This window comes from Canis lupus, chromosome 3, assembly GCF_011100685.1.
Source record: "Canis lupus familiaris isolate Mischka breed German Shepherd chromosome 3, alternate assembly UU_Cfam_GSD_1.0, whole genome shotgun sequence".
Lineage (NCBI taxonomy): Eukaryota > Metazoa > Chordata > Mammalia > Carnivora > Canidae > Canis > Canis lupus.
Window position 1 is genome coordinate 47604947 of NC_049224.1, and position 21882 is coordinate 47626828.

At 40.3% G+C, this 21882-nt stretch overlaps 1 protein-coding gene across 6 annotated transcripts in view; it reads right to left on the reverse strand.

The window, feature by feature from the left end:
- CHD2 (chromodomain helicase DNA binding protein 2) overlaps positions 1 to 21882 on the reverse strand; it is a 119366-nt gene that overhangs the window by 12955 nt on the left and 84529 nt on the right. For 5 of the 6 annotated variants that reach the window (XM_038532748.1, XM_038532745.1, XM_038532747.1 and 2 more), the window contains 11 exons: positions 21449 to 21490; positions 19970 to 20109; positions 16038 to 16176; positions 15692 to 15842; positions 14438 to 14560; positions 13002 to 13130; positions 11928 to 12068; positions 10013 to 10147; positions 4777 to 4955; positions 2799 to 2898; positions 419 to 632 (listed from right to left, as the gene is read on the reverse strand). In XM_038532748.1, coding sequence (XP_038388676.1) covers positions 419 to 632; positions 2799 to 2898; positions 4777 to 4955; positions 10013 to 10147; positions 11928 to 12068; positions 13002 to 13130; positions 14438 to 14560; positions 15692 to 15842; positions 16038 to 16176; positions 19970 to 20109; positions 21449 to 21490 — 1493 coding nt within the window. The remainder of the gene's footprint in view (positions 1 to 418; positions 633 to 2798; positions 2899 to 4776; positions 4956 to 10012; positions 10148 to 11927; positions 12069 to 13001; positions 13131 to 14437; positions 14561 to 15691; positions 15843 to 16037; positions 16177 to 19969; positions 20110 to 21448; positions 21491 to 21882) is intronic. The other variant, XM_038532746.1, reaches the window with a different exon arrangement.

Consider the following 21882-nt stretch of genomic DNA (forward strand, 5'->3'; position numbering starts at 1 on the left):
GTTAGCTTGCTGTGGCCTTAATTTACAATTTCCCTAAAAGCAGTGCTGGTCACCTTGTCATGCTGGCCATTTGAGTTTTCTCTTCTGTATGAATTCTCTTTTGCTAACCTCTGCCCACTTTTCTGTTTGGTTATCCTGTTATTGTCAATTTACAAGGGCCCTTTCAGTATTAGCAGTTTTAACCATTTCACTGTGCTATATAATGTAAATTGCTCCTCTCTCAGCTGTTTGTTTATGGTGGCCAAGTTCTTCAAGCTAGAGTAACAAACAGCCTTTTAGATCTTTACTGCATGGTCTGTCTGAGACAGGAGACAATAAAGTCCTAAAGGAGAACAAAGCACAAACGTTTAGCTGCTACCTTTGGAAAATAAAATGATTCTTTTGGAATCTCTTTTTAAAACTCCACTTAATGACCTACCTGCATTACTAAAGTGTCTCTTGTTAGGGTGATTATAGTTATCTCGTGGGTGTCCATGCATCTGTGGGCCGTGGGAGGCAGGCAAGTGAGGCTTCTGAGGGTGAAGGTTGTGTGGAGTGTGGGACTGAGATATCAGGGAGTCCCGGCTGGAGCCTGAGGCCTCTGGTCGAAATGGCTTCTTACCACCAATTACATCATCTTTCTTCTTTTGCTCCTGAGAATAAAAAGAAACCAAAGACTCTTAAGCCCCCAGGCTGACTTCACAAAAACAGTACAGAGATCATCACCTTTAAGTATTCCCCTCCTGCCCGTCTTGGCATCCCACCTGCCACCTACTACATTTTTAACAAAACATGTTTGTAAATTCCCCCGAGCTCCCACAGCATGCCAGCTTCCTAGAGTAGCACCTTTGCTGACAGGTCCTTGTGAGCATGTGCACATGAATTGCTGGCTGCCCCTGCATAGGGCATGCATGAACAGGTGCCCAGGCTGTCTTTGTTCTCACTCAGAGACTTAGCTTGGACCATGTAAAACTAGGACCATCACCTTTCCTAGAACCAACAAGCTCCGACTAGCCCAGTGGGAACTAGTTCCTATGCCAAAGTCATCAAGCTAAACATGTAAATGTTTACTTCTTTACCACACAAGTAAAATGTGACATAAAAATTAAAAAAAAAAAAAATACAGTAAGAAAAAAATAAAAGTAAAGTGACCTAAAATCTCACCACCAAGGGAATTACTGTCTGTAGTTTGGTCCATGTCCTTTTAAGCTTGTATTTTTTCAACAAGGAAAATATTATTTGGTATTCTTCCTTCACTTAATGTACTGTGAAATTTTTCTCATGTAAACACTTATTTGCACCATTTTATTATGGCTGAATAATACTCTCTAACATGGATATATCATCACCTATTTAATCTATTCCTTATTGTTTGACATTTAAGTCATTTCTACTATAAATGTGCTTATTTTATTTTTAAGATTTTATTTATTTATTTGAGAGAGAGTGAGAGCCAGAGATCAGATAGAGGGAGGGAGTGGGGAGAAGTAGACTCGCCACTGAGCAGGGAGCCTGATGCGGGGCTCAATCCTAGGATCCCAAGGCCATGACCTGAGCCAAAGGCAGATGCTCAACTGACTGAGCCACCCAGGTGCCCCTATAAACATGTTTACATCCTTAATTGACAAATCTGACTGAACTGTCCTTCAGAAAGGCTGTGACAGTGTGTACCCCCCGAAGTAGGACCACTACTTTCACTCAATGATGCTAACTTCTGATACTTAGACTAATGTGGCACTTTACCATCATGTTTCTAACTTTATCCTGTATAACTTCCACTCCCCACTAGAGGGTCTTTCCCTCCTGGAGCTTTTCCTGACTATTCTCTCAGACTTTTATAACACTTAAAATTTGCATTAACATTCAGTGACATTAATATGTTATTTCTGTATGTTACTGCTAGATCATACTCTTCCATATAAAATTAAATTATAAAGTAGTTAAAAGTATTTACTACTCTATAGTCCTGGACAATGCTAAGCACAGTGTAAGTTCAAGCAACAAATACTTCTGAGTACTGCCCCATGTCTGATACCATTTCAGGCATGGAGAACAAAGCAGAGGGATGAAAGACATAACATCTCCACCTTCACAACAAAGCTGACATGTTAGTGGAGGAGGTGTTAAATGTTCACAGACTGGCCTTAAATGGCTGATTTGGGAAGGGCCTACATGGCACAAGTCAGCAGATCTGAAAGTGGGCATGCCAGCATAAGGAACACTGCACTGCCCCTGCAGAATCAGCAAAGTCACTCAAGTGCCCATCCTCCCTATGCCAAAGAAGGGCACTTCTGGGCACCTTCTCATATTTGCTCCTTGACGTGAGCAGTTGGGCTGCTACATACAACAGCTAGAAGGACACCAAGTATACGTGGCCCAGAAAAGAAAAGAAAAAGTATTTTCTGCTCACAACCCTGTTGTTTATCAGGAGCCACGTTTATAAGCTAAAACAAGACTGTGAATCAATGATTCTGGGACATAAGAACACAGGGTCACAAGTCCTTGTCAGAATGCGAACACGCTTTGGTTCTAATACGTTGGCTATTTTACCTGTCAAATCTTACTGTTACTTTCATACTACAGTGGCATGCCAAGAGAGCACAGAGCTAATATCGTTGAAGAGCACACTGTGCCAGCAGGAAGGGCTATGGTGGGCACCTCCCCACTGCTAGACCTACATCTTCTTCTGTAACCAATGACCCTTCTAGCACTAACAATATCATCCCATGATCATCTCCCCAAGAAAAAATAGTAATTAAGGAATTTTTCTATGGAATCAGTTTTTATCTGCATATATTAAGATTAAATTTGTATTTTACCTCCTCTTCTTGAGACCTTTTCTTATGAGCCATCTTGTATAACTTATGCAATTTTCGAGCATCAAATTCTGTAAACTTGGAAACAAAAATCCATAGGTTCCTAAAATAAAAAAATATATATAGTTCTAATAAATTACAGAATTTTTTTTTTTAAAGATTTTATTTACTCATTCATGAGAGACACAGAGAGAGAGAGAGGCAGAGACACAGGCAGCAAGAGCAGGCTCTAAGCAGGGAGCCCGACATGGGACTCGATCCCGGGTCTCCAGGATCACATCCGGGGCCAAAGGCAGTGCTAAACCGCTGAGCCACCCGGGCTGCCCAAAGTACAAAATTTTTTAAATGACTTTTTGTTCTATTGATGGCAAGCTACTGAATTCTGCTATGGATATTCTCCCAAGTGTAAAAGTTAAATGACAGAAACATTCCTTCAGGTCTGTGCTTCGTTAACATAACACATCTTTAGATGCCAGAGTCAACAGCATCTGACCGAGGAGTCTCCTAGCTAAAATCCCTTGCTTTACACCAGCACCCAGGAAAAGTCCTAGAGTCTTCCTGCACATTTCACACCTCCTGGACTCTGCCACGCAAACCATCATTACCAACATCTTCCAGGCTGGGACCTACATACATTCAGGTATCCTCATGTTGCTGACCCTCCTTCCTTCCCAGTTGTTGCCACCAAGGCCTATCACTTCTTAAAACTCCCAGAAGTGCCTCCACTGCGATACCACTGCACTCATCCTAGCAAGGCATTACCGTTAACGGGCATCTTGAACAAGGAGGCAGTAACTCACGGTGAGCTGGAAAAGGAGTCTCATCTCCTTCCACACTTCGTAGAAAACAGTATTGCCACATCATGCCACCCACAGAAACCGTACTGGCTCCTGAAGTCGTAAACCTGCTGCATCGTGTGCAAAGCCACTTCCCTTTCTAAGATCTTCTATAATGGACCTGGGTCTTCACAAACCCTACAAACCTATGAAACCCTACAAACCTCTCACAGTTCACTGCCCTACTTTTAAGCCTTTGCCAAAGCCTGAAAACTCATCTGAGCCCTACTCTTCCACACCCAGCTCAAGGACACCTGCCCACCTTTCCTAAGAGTGTCCTCCCTGCCTGTTCTTCTGCAGGAGGAAGTTGTTAACAGTATACGGGGAACGAAAGTAACATTTTGAAGCTTAATTTTTTTTATGGGTGTGAAGCATGTGGTGGATAGCATCATAAAGAAGCTTTCTTAACTGCCACTTTTCATTTAAAACCAATCCACTGGGATTGGGCCTCTTATACCAAGATAATTACATAAACTACAAAGTTTAGGAGTTCAAAATAACTTTGGATTACAGAAAGAGACTTAATGTTACAGTGATCTTTAAGAAAGAAATTTCAGTTGTATTTTCTTAAAATATCAAAAGTAAATACATAAATGAATATATGAGCCATGCAAATTAAAGTTCTGGATTAAACTGGATTAACTCAAATTAACTACCAGAGTTCTTCAGTTCTGAATTAACTCAAATTACTACCAGAGTTCTTCAGTTATCTGAGAGAACGGAGAAATGACAGTTCTGGTGACTTTAGTCTTTATTTCATGTCATGTGTTAGGAGAGAACTATTTAAATAGTTATCACATTGTATCTATCAACCTGAGGCAGGTAAAGTCATAAGACTAGATCCAGGTTTACAGATCAAGTGTGTGTTCTGACAATAGGCCAGTGAATCTGGTACTCCTGCTGTTCTCTTATGAAATAATGACATCCACCTACCTATTCAAAAGACTGGTCTCAGTGGAATGGCCTATTACAGGAAAAATGGAATTGAAGCCTGCATATTACTAATAGATGGGTTTTTATTGGGGGAAAATTTTTTTTTCATTAGGTGACTCTGAACCTTTTATAAAACAAAAACAGAACATACTCCCTCCCTCCCCCAACACACACCCACAGTTTCCTGGCCATCTGAGGCCAAGGTTACTGACCTCCTCCACAGTTTGATATGCTCCTGGTCTGAGTAGGCTTTAAGGCACTCGGCTATCCGGTCTCCAATTTTCAGGAGGCAGTTTCGGGTGTGCTCCAGCTGTTCCTGCACATTGAGCCCCTTGTCAGGTTTGTCTAACTGTTTCAGTGCCTTTTTCACAGGCCTCATCCTCTCTTTGCACTGCAACAGGACAACAGAGAAGAGACATGACACACATGCAGCAGAAACATCTTGTCTTTCTGTGCCCTAAATTCCCAGAGAAAACCCAGCTCACCCTCATGCCATGTTACTGCTAGAGGAGGGATGGGTTAAGGCTCTGGGAACAAGTACAAATGTACGTCAGGAAAACCTGAAGTGCAGGTCCAAAAGAAGCCCTTAGAGCAATGACTCCTATACCTTCATTATAGCTCAAAATGGTGTTTCCTCATCTGCAGGAGGGGCATGATAATGCCTCAGGAGGTCATTGTGAAGATAAAATGAGAAGATTATGGAACTAACCTAGAAACACCAGATAAACTATCTAAAACTACAGAATAAAATATTCACAAGTCCTTTGGACTTGTAAGATGCTAACTTCCAGATAAAGATGGTGAGCTGTAAACAAGAGCTGTTTTCTCCCCCTGACCAACTCCACTGAACAACAGTAAAGGGAGTGTCTTACAGAGATGGGCCCTCAAACCAAGGGAAAATGCAGAGAAAACAAGAGTAACAAAATACTGGCAGCAAAGGAAATGACTTAAGAGACCAGAGATGAGAACCAACCTGGTTTATACTGTAACATCCCCCACAGAGGTGAGTATCTCTGAAGCAGGAGAGAGTTAAAACTAAGGACTGGTTTTTTCAACAATACTTAGAAGTAACAAATACCCAGATTCACAAGAGACACCCAAACTTCCAACTCTGCTCAGCAAAAGGTACAGAGGTTATTATCTAAGGAGGATGAAGGAGAGGTCTCTGAACTGCGCAACACAGGCACAGGGGAGAGGCAGGGGTGCCACACTGAAACAGGAGTAATGACCATGCATATACCAGAGGAGTCAGCACCTGGCCTTCTGCCTCCCAGACTCCAGAATGAAGAAAGCCAGGCCTTCACCCTTCACTCAGGAGACTGGAGGGTCCTTGTCCACAAAATCTGACCATCTAAGAGGAGGAACTACCCCCTGCCAGCCAGTCTCCCAATGAACCAACCCAGCCACATCACCGAACAGTGATCACACGAAGTCAACCAAGCTCCACTAACATGCTCAGAGCTTTGGTTGGATGGTTAGTCCCCTACTCCCAAATGTGTGTGCAGACAACCAACAATTCTAAATCACCATCACCTGAAAAAGCATCTAACATGAATGATGGAAAACAAGTAAAAAAGAAATACAAAAAAACATTCAGAGAACCACAGACAGGAGAGAAATCTTACAAATGAAACAAGAGAAATAAAAAGCTTAAAAGAAATAATGTGAGATAAAGTGGAGGGGATCTCCTAGACAGCAGAATTTAAAAAGCACAAATGAAAAAAAAGGTAATATTGGGAACCACTCCCAGAGTCCAATATCCAAAAACAAAAACTTCTATAAAGCTAAAACTAAGAATTAGGAGGAAATCACCATACAATAATTCAAGAAAACTTCTCAGACCCATAGGGCATGGCTGTCAACCATAAGGCTTCTGGTACAACAAACTAAAGATGACCATGAAGCTTCACAAGAAAATCCTGAAGCTTCTATCTGTGGTAATTCCATTTACTTTCCAGAGTTATACTTCAATTTTCAAAAGTGACACAAAATTAAAAGATGTATCACAACCTGGAAGGAGTCTCTAAGGACTATAATGGGTAAGAGATTAGTATCATGAACGTATAAAGGATTTCTATAGAAAAGCTAAGAACAAAAAAAAAATTTTTTTTAATAAAAATAAATAAAAAAGAAAAGCTAAGAACAAATTACCAAAATAGGTGAAGTATACAAACAGGCAATCTGCTGGAAACATGAATGCCTAACAGATACAAAAACAAATGTTCAACTATGCCACTGATCAATTTCATACCCCTCAGATTAGCAAAAATTAATAAATCAGAAATGACCAAGTGTTTCTGAGACTGGGAAGCAATCAGAACTCAAATTCCCTGCTAGGAATGTATAAATCTCCACAAATAGCTTAGAAGGGATAATTTAATAGTACCTAGTAAAGTGGTGGACATGCGTGCCCAAGGAAAGACCCACAGCTCTGTGCAAGCTATACACCTTAGAAAACCGCTCATACATGTATAACTAAGAATATTTACAAGAATTTTGCTGTCATCTACTTTTAGTAATAAACATTTGGAAAACCCTAAGGTTATCTATAGGAGAAACCATCAATTGTGGAAGTCATGATACAGAATAATATAAACTTTTTAAAAAAAAATTTTTTAAGTAAGCTCTATGCCCAGGGTGAAGCTTGAGTTCACAACCCTGAGATCAAGAGTGGTATGCTCTCCCAAATAAGCCAGCCAGGAGCCCCTGAAACAGTTTAAATTACCAACATGGGTAAACCTCAAAAATAGAGATGCTGTAGGAGGAAAATCAAGCTACAGGATACACACAGTGTAGCATTTATATAAAATTTTTAAACATGAAAAGCAATACTGTGTGCTGTGTATGGACACATGGGAGGCTGTGCACTAGAACAGTTAAGAACCCAGGTGCTCATGCCACACAATCTGGGTCAAACCTTTGCCTACATCTTTACTGTGTTAACACATAACTTATGTAACTCTCTTCATTTTTTAAGATTTTATTTTCATTTATTTATTTTTTTTTAGAAAGAGAGTGAGTGAGAACATGAGCAGGGAGCGGGAAGAGAGGCACAGGGAGAAACAGAACTTTATCCGGCTCCCTGCTGAACATGGAGCCCAACTCGGGGCTTGAGACCACAACCCTGAGATCATGATCTGAGCTGAAACCAAAAGTTGGGATGTTTCACCAACTGAGCCAGCCACCCAAGTGACCCTAAAGATTTTACTTTTAAGTAATCTCCACACCCAATGTGAGGCTCAAACTCACAACCTCAAGATGAAAAGTCCTGCTCTTGGTAAGCCAGCCAGGTGCCCTTCTTCATCTTTATTTTTTTAGTAAGTAAAATGGAGAGAATTACCTATCTCATAGGATTGTTGTGGAGAAAGAAAAACAAAAATGCACAAACAGTGCCTGGCTATTTATGTGAGTCATTATTGTCTTTACAGACCAACAGAAGTGATAAAATGCTAAAACCAAACATGAACAGTACATGAACAGTAACTGAATCTGAAACCAGCCTTACTTCTGAGAGGTAAGAAAGGAAAAAGTGTGGGTTTAGAGTGAGAAACAGTAAGGCCTTCAACTTTACTCTGAGTCTTAAAATTCACATATGACAAGGTTTTGTGGTACCTGTATCACTATTATATTCCTTAAATTTTTCTATAGTTTTTAAAGATTTCATAATACTAAAACATAATAAAAGCCAATAGGTGAAAACATTTTTAAAAATAAATGGTTACTATTAGAAATACTGTGTTAGGATTTTCTCTTATAAATATTGGACTAAGGAAAAATCAGGAAAAGGTCAGCAGATCAGATGCTGTTGTACAATGAATTTATTCATTCAGTTAGTTTACACATTCATTGATATACCCTTTTCATTAAAAATATTTCTTTAGACATACTTCTAATACCTAAACATACTTTACATAAGAATCACTACTTGCCGTCAGCTCAGGACAGAACACTTCAGAGAATTAAGAATAGTTAGGTAAGTATAAAGAAAAAGAATATATATATATACATATGTTTATAGATTTTTGAGAATAAGGAGAAAGGAGCAATGAGAAAGGAGACTACCTTACAGGATGAGATCAATATCCTATCCTTTGCTGCCACACAGCAGGAGTATCTTGATCTGGAAGATCAGGTTCTCTTTGAGACTGAAGTAATGGTCAGTTAGCTGTGATTTACACACCTCTGGGGAGAGGAGGTGGGAGGAATCACAGAGCACAGCACATGTGGACCATGGAGCCCTGGTGAAGGGTTAGGGTCCCTGAGGGCATGCTAGCCTATTTCCATTCCCACTTGAGACCTGGTCCATGCACTCCCTTTCCCTATCACATTATCATCTCACAGGAGGAAAGAGACAGTGTCCTAGGCCACAACTTGGCCACGACTTAGCCCCCAGCACTGAGGTGTGGGAGTAAGAAAGATACACCATGCTCACGCACACCATTGCTCTAGCTCACTAAGCCAGGACTCTGGCCTCGTCTCATGTCGTGCTGTTCCCTGGTTCTCACCACACCAGCCAGAGTGGCCTTCTGTGACCTCCTTGCTGCACTACAGGCAGTCCCTGCCACACAGCCTTTGCACATGCCATTGCCTGACCTTGACATGTTCTTCCCTCCCCTCATCTCTTGTGACCTTTCCCTCTTCCTTCAGAACCCAAGTCAACATCATCTCCTTAAAGCTGCCTTCCCGACAGCCCTTGCCTGGGTCAGATCCCCTTCTCACAGAATCTTCAGAGCATCTGCTATCCCTCTCCCAAAGCCCATCCCAGTAGCACAAGCTCCATCTGTATGGCTATCCAACTATCTCCCCTACTCAAGTGTGAAGTCTGCAGTGACAGCAGTTCTCTTCGCAACATCATAGGTAACTCTGGGGTCAGCACACAGAGCGTATTCAATAAAAGTTAGCTCAATGAACATGTCTGCTTCCCAAATGCCTCTAAGGGCCCCTGCAGCCTTTCTCTTTTTTAAAAGTTTTTCTTTTTTTTTATGTATGTATGTATTCATTTATTCATTTATTTGGGAGGGGGCATACACAGGGTGGAGGGAGAGGGAGAGAAAAAAGCAGAGAATCTCAAGCAGACTCTGCACTCAGTATAGAGCCTGACACAGGGCTCAATCCCACAACCCTGAGAGTATGACCTAAGCTGAAACCCAGAGTCTGACACTTAACCAACTGAGCCACCCAGTCTCCCACCTCCCCTGCAGCTTTTCTGACTGGGAGCACAAGACAAGAAATCGAGTCCCCAGACTTCTTTCTCACTAGAACATAAGGAAATCTCTTCCTGCCTATCTTTCTAGAGCAAAAGGTCTTTAGATAGTAGAAGCAATGTATTCCAAAGTAACATACTAATGCTCAATCAAGCCAGCTAAGGCTGTAGGCTGGGCCCGAGAAAGGCAGAGCCACAGCAAGCACTATGGCCACACACCAGCACCCCTCCATTTCAAGACTTACTATGCTGAATGTCTCCTGGTCCAGATCATCATCCTCATCCTCTCCAATGGGGACAGGTTCACTTCCTGCTGTAATATGGACAGGACCCTGAGATCGCTTTGATTTACTTGAAGATTTGGCATCACCACCTTTAGGCTTTTAAAAAAGAGTTACAAGGAATCATTGTCATTTGTGCAATCCTGCCTTGTAAGCTGGACATCTTATCTATGTCACATCACTCCAGAGAGTAAATGTGACAGGCTCAGTTCACACAAATGGTAAAATCAAGTCATCTAAAACATCCACAGGTGAAGACTGTAAATTGGCAGAGCTCTTGAACAGTATCGTGTATCATGTTTTATTAAGAGCTTTATAATCATACAGTTTCATCTAGGAGTCTGTATTAACTACAGTGCTGTAAATGATTGATGTGTACATGAAGCCACATGGATAAATCTCATTTATCCATGAAAGGATGGAGATACATATATATATAATAACTTCAGGTATAAACATTTAAAAAAATAATACTATGCTTTGTTTACAATTGTATATAACATATAGTAAAGGTATAAAAAACATGGGCAGGAAGGTTTCAAACCAGGAGAGGAGAAAAGAGGGAGGCAGAATAATGAAATTGGGAAAGAGGAAATGGAGAGGGGCTTCAACAGTATTTGTAATGTGCACGAAACACAAAATATATCAGCTCAACAAAAGGCACTGCAAGTAAACGTGAAAAAATGCTGGCCACAGTTCTATCTGGGTGGTGGATGAGTGGATGTATGGGAAATGGCTCCCTGTACGTTTATATTTTGGAAATATTTCACTTAAAAAAAGAATTTGGAGTACAAATGCAAATGTATCTGGCACAGCAAGCTTCCTAACATAAAAAAATCTGAAAGTGATTTCAGCATGGTAAGTGTACACTGCTTCCAAGGTGTTATAAACAGAATCTTCTTTATTTATTCAAAGTGATTTTAATACTTATTCAGTTGGAAAAGTTGTTTCTGATATACTGCTTCTGTGGGGAGAAAAGGCTGCCCAAGGAATCTGATTTGATCATTTTGTACTTACATATATAAGAATAGTTCTAAAGATCAAAAAGTCTACTAGAGATTATCAATAGAGGGTGGAATAAAAGCAGGATTAAGGGTTAACTGCAAAATAATTTTTTTTAATATTTTATTTATTTATTCATGAGAGACAGAGAGAGAGAGAGAGAGAGAGAGAGGCCAAGACACAGGCAGAGGGAGAAGCAGGCCCCATGTAGGGAGCCAGACGTGGGACTCGATCCCAGGTGTCCAGGATTAGGCCCTGGGCTGAAGGCGGTGCTAAACCGCTGAGCCACCAGGGCTGCCCCCCCCCTTTTTAAAATATTTTATTTATTTATTCATGAGAGACACAGATGCAAAATAATTTCATCAGAAGCCAGAAAACATACATGCAACACTCTACCAGAATCCTGTGGTTTGGGATTCACCTCACAGAAGTACCAAAGGGAAGATTATAGAATAGCTGGGCTTTTCATCCATTTCTACTCCAAAAGTTTCTCTTGGTATATTTGGGCTGACTCCTAAACTTTTCAAATATTCAAATTCATCTATGGATTGTACTCTTGTACCGTGAAAATGAGAACAGATTTCAGGTCATTACCTGTAAGTGCAACATTTCTCACCTGTCCTATCCATTCAAAATTCCCCTCTGAAATCAGTAGTAAGAGATCAACTAAAGGCCTTCTGTATTATAAATACCCCACAGTTGCACGTTTCCTCTCTGTAAGAAGAGGGGCAGGTGTCCCTCTGACAGCCCAGGCCTTCCTTCTTGGATGTGCCCACAAAGACGATTACTTCAGGGCGCTCCAGGCCCATTCTGTCTAGGTCCTAGCAGAAATCTCCGAGGCTATGGGAATCTCAGTAAAGCACAAGGACGCTGATACCTTCTCTTTCTTATCTTTTGACTTCTTCCTTTCCTTGTCCCCTTCTTTGTCTTTCCTAGAACTCATTTGTTTCTCCTTGTTCTCCTTGTTCTCTTTCTTCTTCTGTTTCTTTTTCATTGGACTTTTTTCTAAGCCATCATCCTAGAAAACAAACAGGGCTGTGAGCTTTTGCCACAAACTTTATATCTACTGGTCTACTTTCTAGAGACAGGAGCACTGTCCGCAGTGGTTCATCACTGCATCCACACTAAGCTTGTTTTCAAGCACACAGCCCTAATGCAGGCGCTCACACAATTCTAAGCTCTCCAGTAATCACCAGGTAAGCCTGTAGCAACAGATGCTCTGCAACTCATATCCTCTCTTAAATTCTCATAGCAACCCTTCAACCATAAGCATTATCATTGCCCTTTCACAGATAGAAAAAAACTGAGGACCAGAGATATGATATACCTGTCACCAAGTAATTGTCACGGTTGCTACAACTTTTTGAATTCATTTGTGCATGACAATTTCATGCCAGTTTCTGTACCCACTGCTGATCCTCTTGGAGCTAATCTCAAAGTACAATCACACTCAAAGGGCAACAACATAAAATCCCATAAGGCTGTCACTCACTGAAACAACACACTGAATGCTACCACTTTTTAAACTTTGCTTAAACCAGAGGTCACAAACTGGCAGGCCCTGGGCCAAACCTGACCCACAGATGTGTCTTATTGGCCCACGATAAACTAAACTGCAGAGCACCTGCCCCCCTGCCTCAAGCATGAAGCTCCTGGTGAGCTGCAGTCCCCACCACTACTCCATCTTCTTCAACCACAAGACTGGGTGTCACGGGCCACTGATCATTACACCTTGCATGGTTCGCTTCATTTACTTCCATTACCCATGAATCTGTGATGGCTGGCTTAAATGAACAAATTGCTCTCTCACTGGGTAAGCAGAGACATATATATTCTATTTTCACTTTATTGACTCTGCATATAAACCAAATACATTTTGAATGGTTTTATACCAGTTGGCACAATAAATATAGCCTAAAAGGCAACCCTCAACTGAAATCCAGCCGCATACCTTTACTTCTCCCTCTTCTGATGGATTGTCTGAGTGTCTAGGAGATGAAAACTCAACCCCATGCTCATCTTTCAGCCTGGGTTCTTTGTTTTCCTTCTTTACTCGAGGCTTCCGCTTCTTTAATTTGGCCTGGAAAGGAGAGAAAATGATGATAAAACCACAAACCTGAAAAAGGATGACCAAATAACGTTAGGACTCTTTAGAGCAGTAGCAGCCACTAACTCAAGTGAGAAAATTCAGAGTTATTTCAAAAGGCTGTCATCAATTTTACCTGGGGGTGGGTGGTGGGGTGGGGAGAGGAAAACAGTAATGTAAGCCCTACACATGTCCCTACACCACATAAAAGCACCCATATCCTTGACTGTATTAATTCCAGTGCTCAGAATTTATGCTAAAGATAGAATTCAAAAGAAGGAAAAGCACATTTATGCACAAAGACACAAATAAACACATGAGACTTAGCAGTAACATTAAAAAATCTAGACATATGCTCTATCTAAAAATTAAGGGAAAGGTTAAAATACTGTTGATCCCCTCAAATAGGATACAGACATATAAAGCAAGTATAAACAGGACCTAATCTGTCCCTCCAGAACCCAACATATAGTTCATACTCAACATGTTATCTGGAGAATGGCACTACTTTTAACACTATTACATGAAAAAAAAACAAAAAAACAAAAACAAGGATCACGTGGGATCATGGTGATTTTCTTTCCCTAAAATTCATTTTGTTTATAATATATGGAAATATATGCAAAGGGCAGAGCTCAGAGCATGGAGAACACACACCCAACAAGGACCGCTAGTACCAGATATAACATCTCACTGTGATTGCCAGCTTTCTAGGCCTGAATTTGAAGTGAAAATTTGGGAAAATAAAAGGAGATAAGGTTCAAATGAGATCATAAGCAACTTCGTTGGTATTCTGTACTGAGTAAGTAAGGCAGTCAGAACTGAAAACCAGCTTCTGCATTCACTGTGGATTCTATCCATTGTACCTCTGGGACCAACTGTTACAAGTAGCCCAGGGTCAGTTATACAAGTTAAATCTGGTGGTATTCATACAGTAACAAGAACTGTGGTCCAAAATTGAGGAAGCAGCCCCAAAATTGAAAAAACAGCAACATATATGTCTGGATCAGTGGCTCTGGGAGAGGTGAGGACTATTCTGAGGCAGAACTGGAGGAGAATGAGCTTGTAAGAAAGTTGTCAAGATGTTCAGGCCAATTACTGAATGAACATTCCTATTATTTATTACCAACCAAACCATCATTACTGGAACTTCAAAAGCAACACCTAACTATGGGATGATTGCATTGTGTGCTGTGCCCAGAGAAGGCAGGCATTCCTTCTCCTATTTAACTGTGCGGGGGGGTGGGGGGGGGTGGTAGCCTCAGCCCTCTGAAGGATACTCTGCTGGCAGCTGCACTCACCTCCTCCCCGCCCGTCACAGCCCCCTTCTTCTCCAGACTCTTCCTGAGCAGCTTCAGCAAGTAGTCCGCTCGGGTCTGCAGTTGCTTCCCCTGAGGCTTTTTATCTGTCTCCACAGGCAGAATCTTCAACAGGAAAGGAAGAGAAGCACCCGCCACCACCCATGTCCCGGTTAGTGGATCAGGATACATACAGTCAACAAAGAACTAAGCAGTCCTTTCCCTCCCCAACCACCCAAAATACAGATAAAGCCTCAGATCCTATCTCATGTCCATGGCTCCCAGTCACTGAAAATCCCTTATGAGCCGTTCTCATTTTACAAAATGGGATGGAGAAATCCAGCTCTCCCACTGGCTCCTACCTGTGCTGTTAACAGGGTAGAACAACTCAGGTAGGAGGGGCTTGTTGGCTTCATCTGCTAGAGCATCCCAGCCGTCGTGGATTTCCTCCTTCCAGGAGCAGGGAATCCCTGGAGCTAGGTTAAAGCTTCGTTTTAGATTGAAAATGCTTCTTAGAGCATTGCCGGAGAGCACTGAGCTATGCCAGGACATGATCCGTCCCTGCTACCACAGCTGGACCTCTCAGGCCAGGCTGGATTTGGTCTCAGTGCTTATGGCAGGGTGCTGTCACCCTCTTAGAGCATCACACATGGGATGAGCATTGTTTGACGTGCCAGGAAAAGCCCTGCCAGGAGCACAACATGGAGCGCATCCTACTAAAATTTGAGCCAGTCAGCTTTCCCTGCTTATAGCTCTGAGTACGGCCTTACTACTTGGTAGCCTGATTTACAACAGATAGGGTGGGAGGCTCGATTTTGTGGGAGAAGTACAGCCAATATTTAATTCCATTACAAAAAATACCAAGGTGTAGCTCATTCTTTGGAGAACTGAAACACAATTGCTTCAAATATTGTTTTAAACAAGAGGGCCAATGATTGAGGCCAAGGAATCCTTGTATTCTTAATAATCTTACCCTGGTATTTGTTGCAATAAGATTTGATGTATAATAAGAATTAGAATTTTAAGATTTCTCCTGTGATTTCCCCAAAATTTTACCTGGCTATTATCTTCATCTAACAGTACCACAGTCCACTAAAGATGGTAATATTCCCCAAAACAAAAGAAATCCCAGGAATTTATTACTGTACTAATTTCCAATGTGATCCGCCAACCCCAGAGAATAGTTAAAAATAAGTTATCAATATAAAAATATTATGTAACAAATCTGGAAATCTCCAGCATCACAGATTTACTTACTTTGTCAGTTAGCTTAAGCTCTGGATCCGTCTTAATTAACTCCCAGTTTCCATAGCCATGTTCATAAATTCCCAGCAGTAGTCTTGAATCATCCTCCACCCCCCACTCCACATCAAAATGTGCAGCTTTCACTCGACAGGTTAAGCAGTATCTAAAGGGATTTCAAAAACAGGAGGACATGAGGAGGGGCCTTTAGAATTTGGAAAGGAACAAAAATGAACATGGACAAAGCATTGTGATGTGTTAAACACAAGACCATGAAAACCCTACATAACACACAACTCTTAACTTGGAATCGCCTTTCTGACAGCACAACCACTCATGCATATGCACAGAATAGACTCACTTTTTTTTTTCTTCAGGGTCCACAGGGATAGATTTATGCAGCATCTCAAACTCTTCCTCATGTTGTATAATGGATTTCACGTTAACCTGAACCCCCGATATTTTGATTGTTGGGCCTCTTTTTTTCCCTGGTCCTTTCCCTAAAGGATACCAATTTCACATCAGTTAAGTGAGAATTTGCTGCAGTTCTACAGAAAACATTATCAGCACACCCTGAATGTTTATTCACACTTGATATGTATCTCTGGTTTATTGTTAGTTTTAAGATAACCTAAAGTCAAAAAAGCTTTCCAATTAACAGGCATAAAATAACCTCTAAACAATTCAGTTTTTTAAGATTGAGGATTTTTTAATCCACTAGTATTTATTTCTATTTTAATCTTCCTATCTTTTATACTTTGGTTCTAAAATTAAAAGTAAAAAAGATCCTAAAGGATTAATAGTAATACTGAAGTTTTTTCTTTTGTTTTCTAACTACCTTATTAACAGAGTTAAGAAAACTCAAGGTCTTAAAGATGATTTTCTCTACTGTAAAAATAGGGGATCAAGTTAATACCATTTGAAATGAACAAAAGGTGTCCTGGAAAGATTTCCTTAGCCCTAGTGCCAAATGAAAATAATCCTAGAATTAAAAATGAAACCCAGGGGTACCTGGGTGGCTCAGTAGTTGAGCATCTGCCTTTGGCTCAGGTTGTGATCCCAGGGTCCTGGGATCGAGCACCCATCAGGTTCCCCACAGGGAGCCTACTTCTCCCTCTGCCTGTGTCTCTGCCTTTCTGTGTCTCTCATGAATAAATTTAAAAATAAATAAATAAATAAAAATGATGATGAAACTCCGTCAACTTAGCCAGATATTGGGAAGATGATGGCACAAGATAATGACACTTGTCTGTGAGAGGAGAGGGCTCAGAGCCTAAGAAACGGTTTCTTTTTTTAACATTCAAGTTGATGAAATGGTGCTATGATCATAAATAGTTATTTAGATATTCTTCTGTAATCCTCTAGAATTCATTTGCAAATGCTATTCCCAGCAATTCTGAAGAGAGCTGGAACAGAATGTGTGAAAATGGGAAAGGCACTTCTCAAAATCAGAAATCTGGGATTTATTCCCAAATTTGCACAAAGTATCCTTGTTCCCTTCCCTTTTCCCCTCTCACTTCTAGTTGTTGACCTCTCTGGGTCTCAGTCTCCTCATCTGTAAAATAAAAAGACTGCAACAGAAATATGGGCAAAGGATAAAGAGACAATTCAGAGAAGGAAAAACAAATGATTCCTCAACATTTGAAAAATACTTGACCTCACTCATAATCAGAGAAATGCAAATTAAATATATATACATACCATTTCTAACATTTCTATCATGTTGAAAAATTCAAAAATTTGAAAACATTATGTTGATGAGACCAAGAGGAAACAGCCACGCTTATTCAATGCTTAGTGGGAGAGTATAGTGCAAAATGGTGTGCATACAAAATTATCTACCACAATACTGTAAAGCAAGATCATATAGCTGAATGTCCTTTAACATATAGCATATCCATAATAGATTATGCAAGTCTTTAAAACAAAAATCAGACAGCTGGATAAAACTAACCACTTTCAATGGCACTGAAACATATAATAACCATACAGAAAAATAAAACTGGATACACCAGGAGAAACTCCAAGTGGATCAAAGATATAAAAGTAAATGAAATCACACAAGTATAAGAGGAAGAAAAGTCACAGCGAATTCCTGTTTATACTGGGAGTAGAGGAAATGTATTTAACGGACTCAAAATCTAAATACAGTAAGGTAAAAGACATACATTTAATTATATAAAATATTTAAGTTTTCTTAAAGTGCCATGAGTAAAAAGACAAGTCACAAACTACAGGTGAGAAACAGCAACTTTCATCAGAAAAACACTCACAATCTTACTCATTAAAAGAAAAACAAGATACCATTTCTCACCTATCAGTTTGGCAAAAACCCAACCATCTGACAATATCCTTTGTTTGTGAGACTTGTAACCAGTACCAATATCCACTGCTGGTGGCACTATAAATTATGGTATGACTGCTGGAGAATTTGGCAAAATCCAATCAAGTCATGCTTCTCCAGGATCCAGCAGTCCCACTTCCAGAAACCCATCCAGGAGACATGCTTGTAGAGATACAACACAGCATCTCCCTTAGACTATGAATTCATTACAGCTGTCTTTGTAATAGTCAAAGACTAAAAACAACCCAAATATTCATCGCTCAGAAACAGTAAAGTCTGGGATCCCTGGGTGGCGCAGCGGTTTGGCACCTGCCTTTGGCCCAGGGCGCGATCCTGGAGACCCAGGATCGAATCCCACATCAGGCTCCCGGTGCATGGAGCCTGCTTCTCCCTCTGCCTGTGTCTCTGCCTCTCTCTTTCTCTCTCTGTGACTATCATAAATAAATAAATTTAAAAAAAAAAAAAAAGAAAGAAACAGTAAAGTCTGAATCCACATCTACCGAACATAGTGGAACACTGCAATTGCAAAAGGAAAGAAAGAGATTTCTACAACATGCGGCATGATCTCCACACGTGAAAATATGTTGATACAGAACACAATACGCACTATGCTATCTTCTGTATAAGAGGGGCACGCACACTGAAATTCTTACATAGAAACAGTGGAAAGAGAAATCTGAAATTAATAGAAACAGTGACCTATGAGAGATGGAAAAAGCAAGGTGCAGAACAGTGTGCTTGCTGCATTTGTGGTATTAGGAGAAAAAACATGATTTATTCATTTTCCATAGTACATATTTTCTCATTTCTAGAAAGATACAAGAAAGAGGGATACCAGTTTTCAATTTGGAACCATGTGAATGTAAAATTTATTCACAACAATTACAATGAAAAATGAAAACATGGTAAACTTAGAGTTGACTCTTGGGTGTTTTCTGAGTGCCATACATATAAAAGCATGTACTTGGATCACTGTCCTAACCATATCAATGTCTTTTACAAAATAGGAAAATACAGCTAAATAAATTTTTGACTATACTTAAGATACTTTAAAATTATACTACCTTCAATAATATCTTTAAAAAGAAAATCTATAGCACAAATACTTCTTTCCTGGTATCAGCGAATGGGGCAAGCCAGATACCACACTATGCATTTCCCATGAACAGACTGAGCCAGGAGTCACCCTCAGCCTCTGAGGCAGGCACTGTTACTCCCCTCTGCAAATGAGACCATTGTGAGGGAAGAACTTGTTGAGCTCAATTAAAAGAAATTCTAGCACCATGAAAATCGCATAGTAACAAAAATGTTTATAATATTCATCCAAAATTTTATATATTCCAATTAATTCTCTAAATTCTTTAAGTTTGCCATATTACAATCCATATTTGTATATCCAAGATGACTAGTGATGCTTGTGGTCTATAATGTCCTCACCTCCAGCCAAAATATAGATGTATCCACTAGGCTTTGCCCACTCAGGTCTTTACATCATTCAAACCAGTCTAAGGTTTCTATAACAACATCAGAAGAAACCATTCATGGGGCACCTGGGTGGCTCAGTCAGTTAAGTGTCTGCCTTTGGCTCAGGTCATGATCCCAGGGTCCTGGAATCCAGCCCCATGATAGTCTGTCTCGCTGCTCAGTGGGGAGCCTGCTTCTCCCTCTGCCCCTCCCCCACTCGTGCATGCACGCTCTGACTCTCAAATAAAATCTTTATTTAAAAAAAAAGATGAAATCATTCATGTTGCTCATTACTCTCCACCTGCTGCAAATCAACTTTGTGGAGTAGATATCTGGGTTCTTACAACACTGAGCTCACATAAAGGCAGGTCAGAATACACACGTCAAAGGATGAGGGATGCCTGGGATAGGAGTCTGTTCCTCAAAAACAAAACCCCCTGGCAGCAGTATTCTCAATCCACAATATTGGGTTTGGGAGAACTTACCCTCACTGGCATTTTCTTTCAGCTGTTCTTCATACTCCTGCATTGCTGACACACAGCTGTTGTGAATCAGTTCCCCCAGTCGTTTCAGATCTGCTACAGACTTATCCACCAGCTCAGCATCCCGTGCTATGCACTCCAGCCTGAGGAAGGACAAATACGGAGACTCGTCAAGGCCCTATGCCCATTTTTCTAATGTCACATGAGATACTATTTGGCCTCATAGAAACTTGCTCCTGCAAAGACATTTTCCTCAATTTTATTGATCATTCCAAGGCTCCAACAAGAAGCCTCCAATAATGACTGAGAGGTAACTCATTTTCCATCATAAAGAACTGCTCTTTGGAATAATCCACAAGGTAATTTCAAAGAACAGAGGGAAAGGAGTCGGCTTTTTTTTTTCTTTTTTTTTTTAGGAGTCGGCTTTTCTTACTAGTTTTTTATTACTAACTAGACGGCTGCCTGACAATGGTGGCAGGTGAGGTGCCAACGACTGTCTGCACTCCTCTGATCCTCTGTGCTCACCTCTCTTCCTCCAGCTTACTTTCATTCATCACATTATTCCTAGAAGCAAAGTACAGTTACTTCTACAATGTTTCAGTGATCTCATATGGAGCATGCAAACATACTTAACGTCTAAAAATCAGTGTGCCAGAAGCAGCCAGATGCACTCTTCCTCACCCTGCTGGTTTTTATGATCACCGGCTCACAGATACACATTTTATCCTGGGTGGCCAGCAACAACCTCCAAAAGGTGCACCTGACTTTCTAGGTTTCACCATCACTAATGCTACACATCACTGCTTCCTCTCTAAATGGAGAGGACAGAACAAAACATACAGACTATAATTTTCTTCCACTCCAGAAGTTTACTAGGAAGAACAGTAAGGCATCTGCTATTTCTATTAAGTCAGTACTATTATTCATAGGACATACTGCTGATTCTGGACAAAGCAAAATACTGAACTAGTTCAGATTCAGATAGTCTTTTCTTAAAATCCAATTTCTGAGTTCATTTCCTGAATGCCTGTAAAAGAGTAACAACAGCCAACCCTTTGGTAAGTTGCTGCTGGCAAGGTGTTATTTGCATTTAATCTTCATGATACTCTACTAAAAAAGTAAGAGGCTACAAAAATCACAAATTGTTATTACTAAATAAGAACTAGGATGCAAATAGTAAATAGGTGCATTCTTTCAAATTGAATTATCTGAACATCTCCTCTGGAAATTCTCTCTGTATTGTAGTTGCATGTACTTGCTTCATTTTCCACTCAAGTAAAATCTCTGTACAGATGGTCATCCTTGTCATCCCTCCCCAAAAACATATGTACAATTGCACAATATATAAATATTTGTAAAAGAACGTTTCCAGGACAAAAAAAAAATGTTCCCAGCATTAGTACTAAGTGGAAAATAATACAAGGGAAAAAAAGAAAGCATGCTATGTAATAAAAATGAAAAAAAGGTGGATAAGAAGCTTACCGTTCAAGAGGGAGACCAAACTTCTTATATGCCTTGATGAACCTGCGAACATGATCAAAAACACATTAAAAAACAGAGGTTTTGGCTCAGTGGTAAAACATGCCATGCACACTGTCAAAATAGACTGAGCCCAAACCATGGAATTGACACTAAGTCAAAGAATGCTGAGTCTTTGAAACTGGTCCACTTAAAATAGTGAGTATTAGAGATGCAGTCAAATTTATTCTCAGATACTAATCAAGAAACCATTAAGGAATGTAACCGCAAAGTGACCTAACTCTAATATTACCCTTTTTAGAAGGTGCAAGTTCATGGAGTTCAATACATGATAAATGATTTAACCACCATTTAACTCCTGTGATAAGACCGCAAAACGGTCAGCCACTCTACTCAGTTACTGTTACTATCGATTCTAAACAGTAATATTTATTATT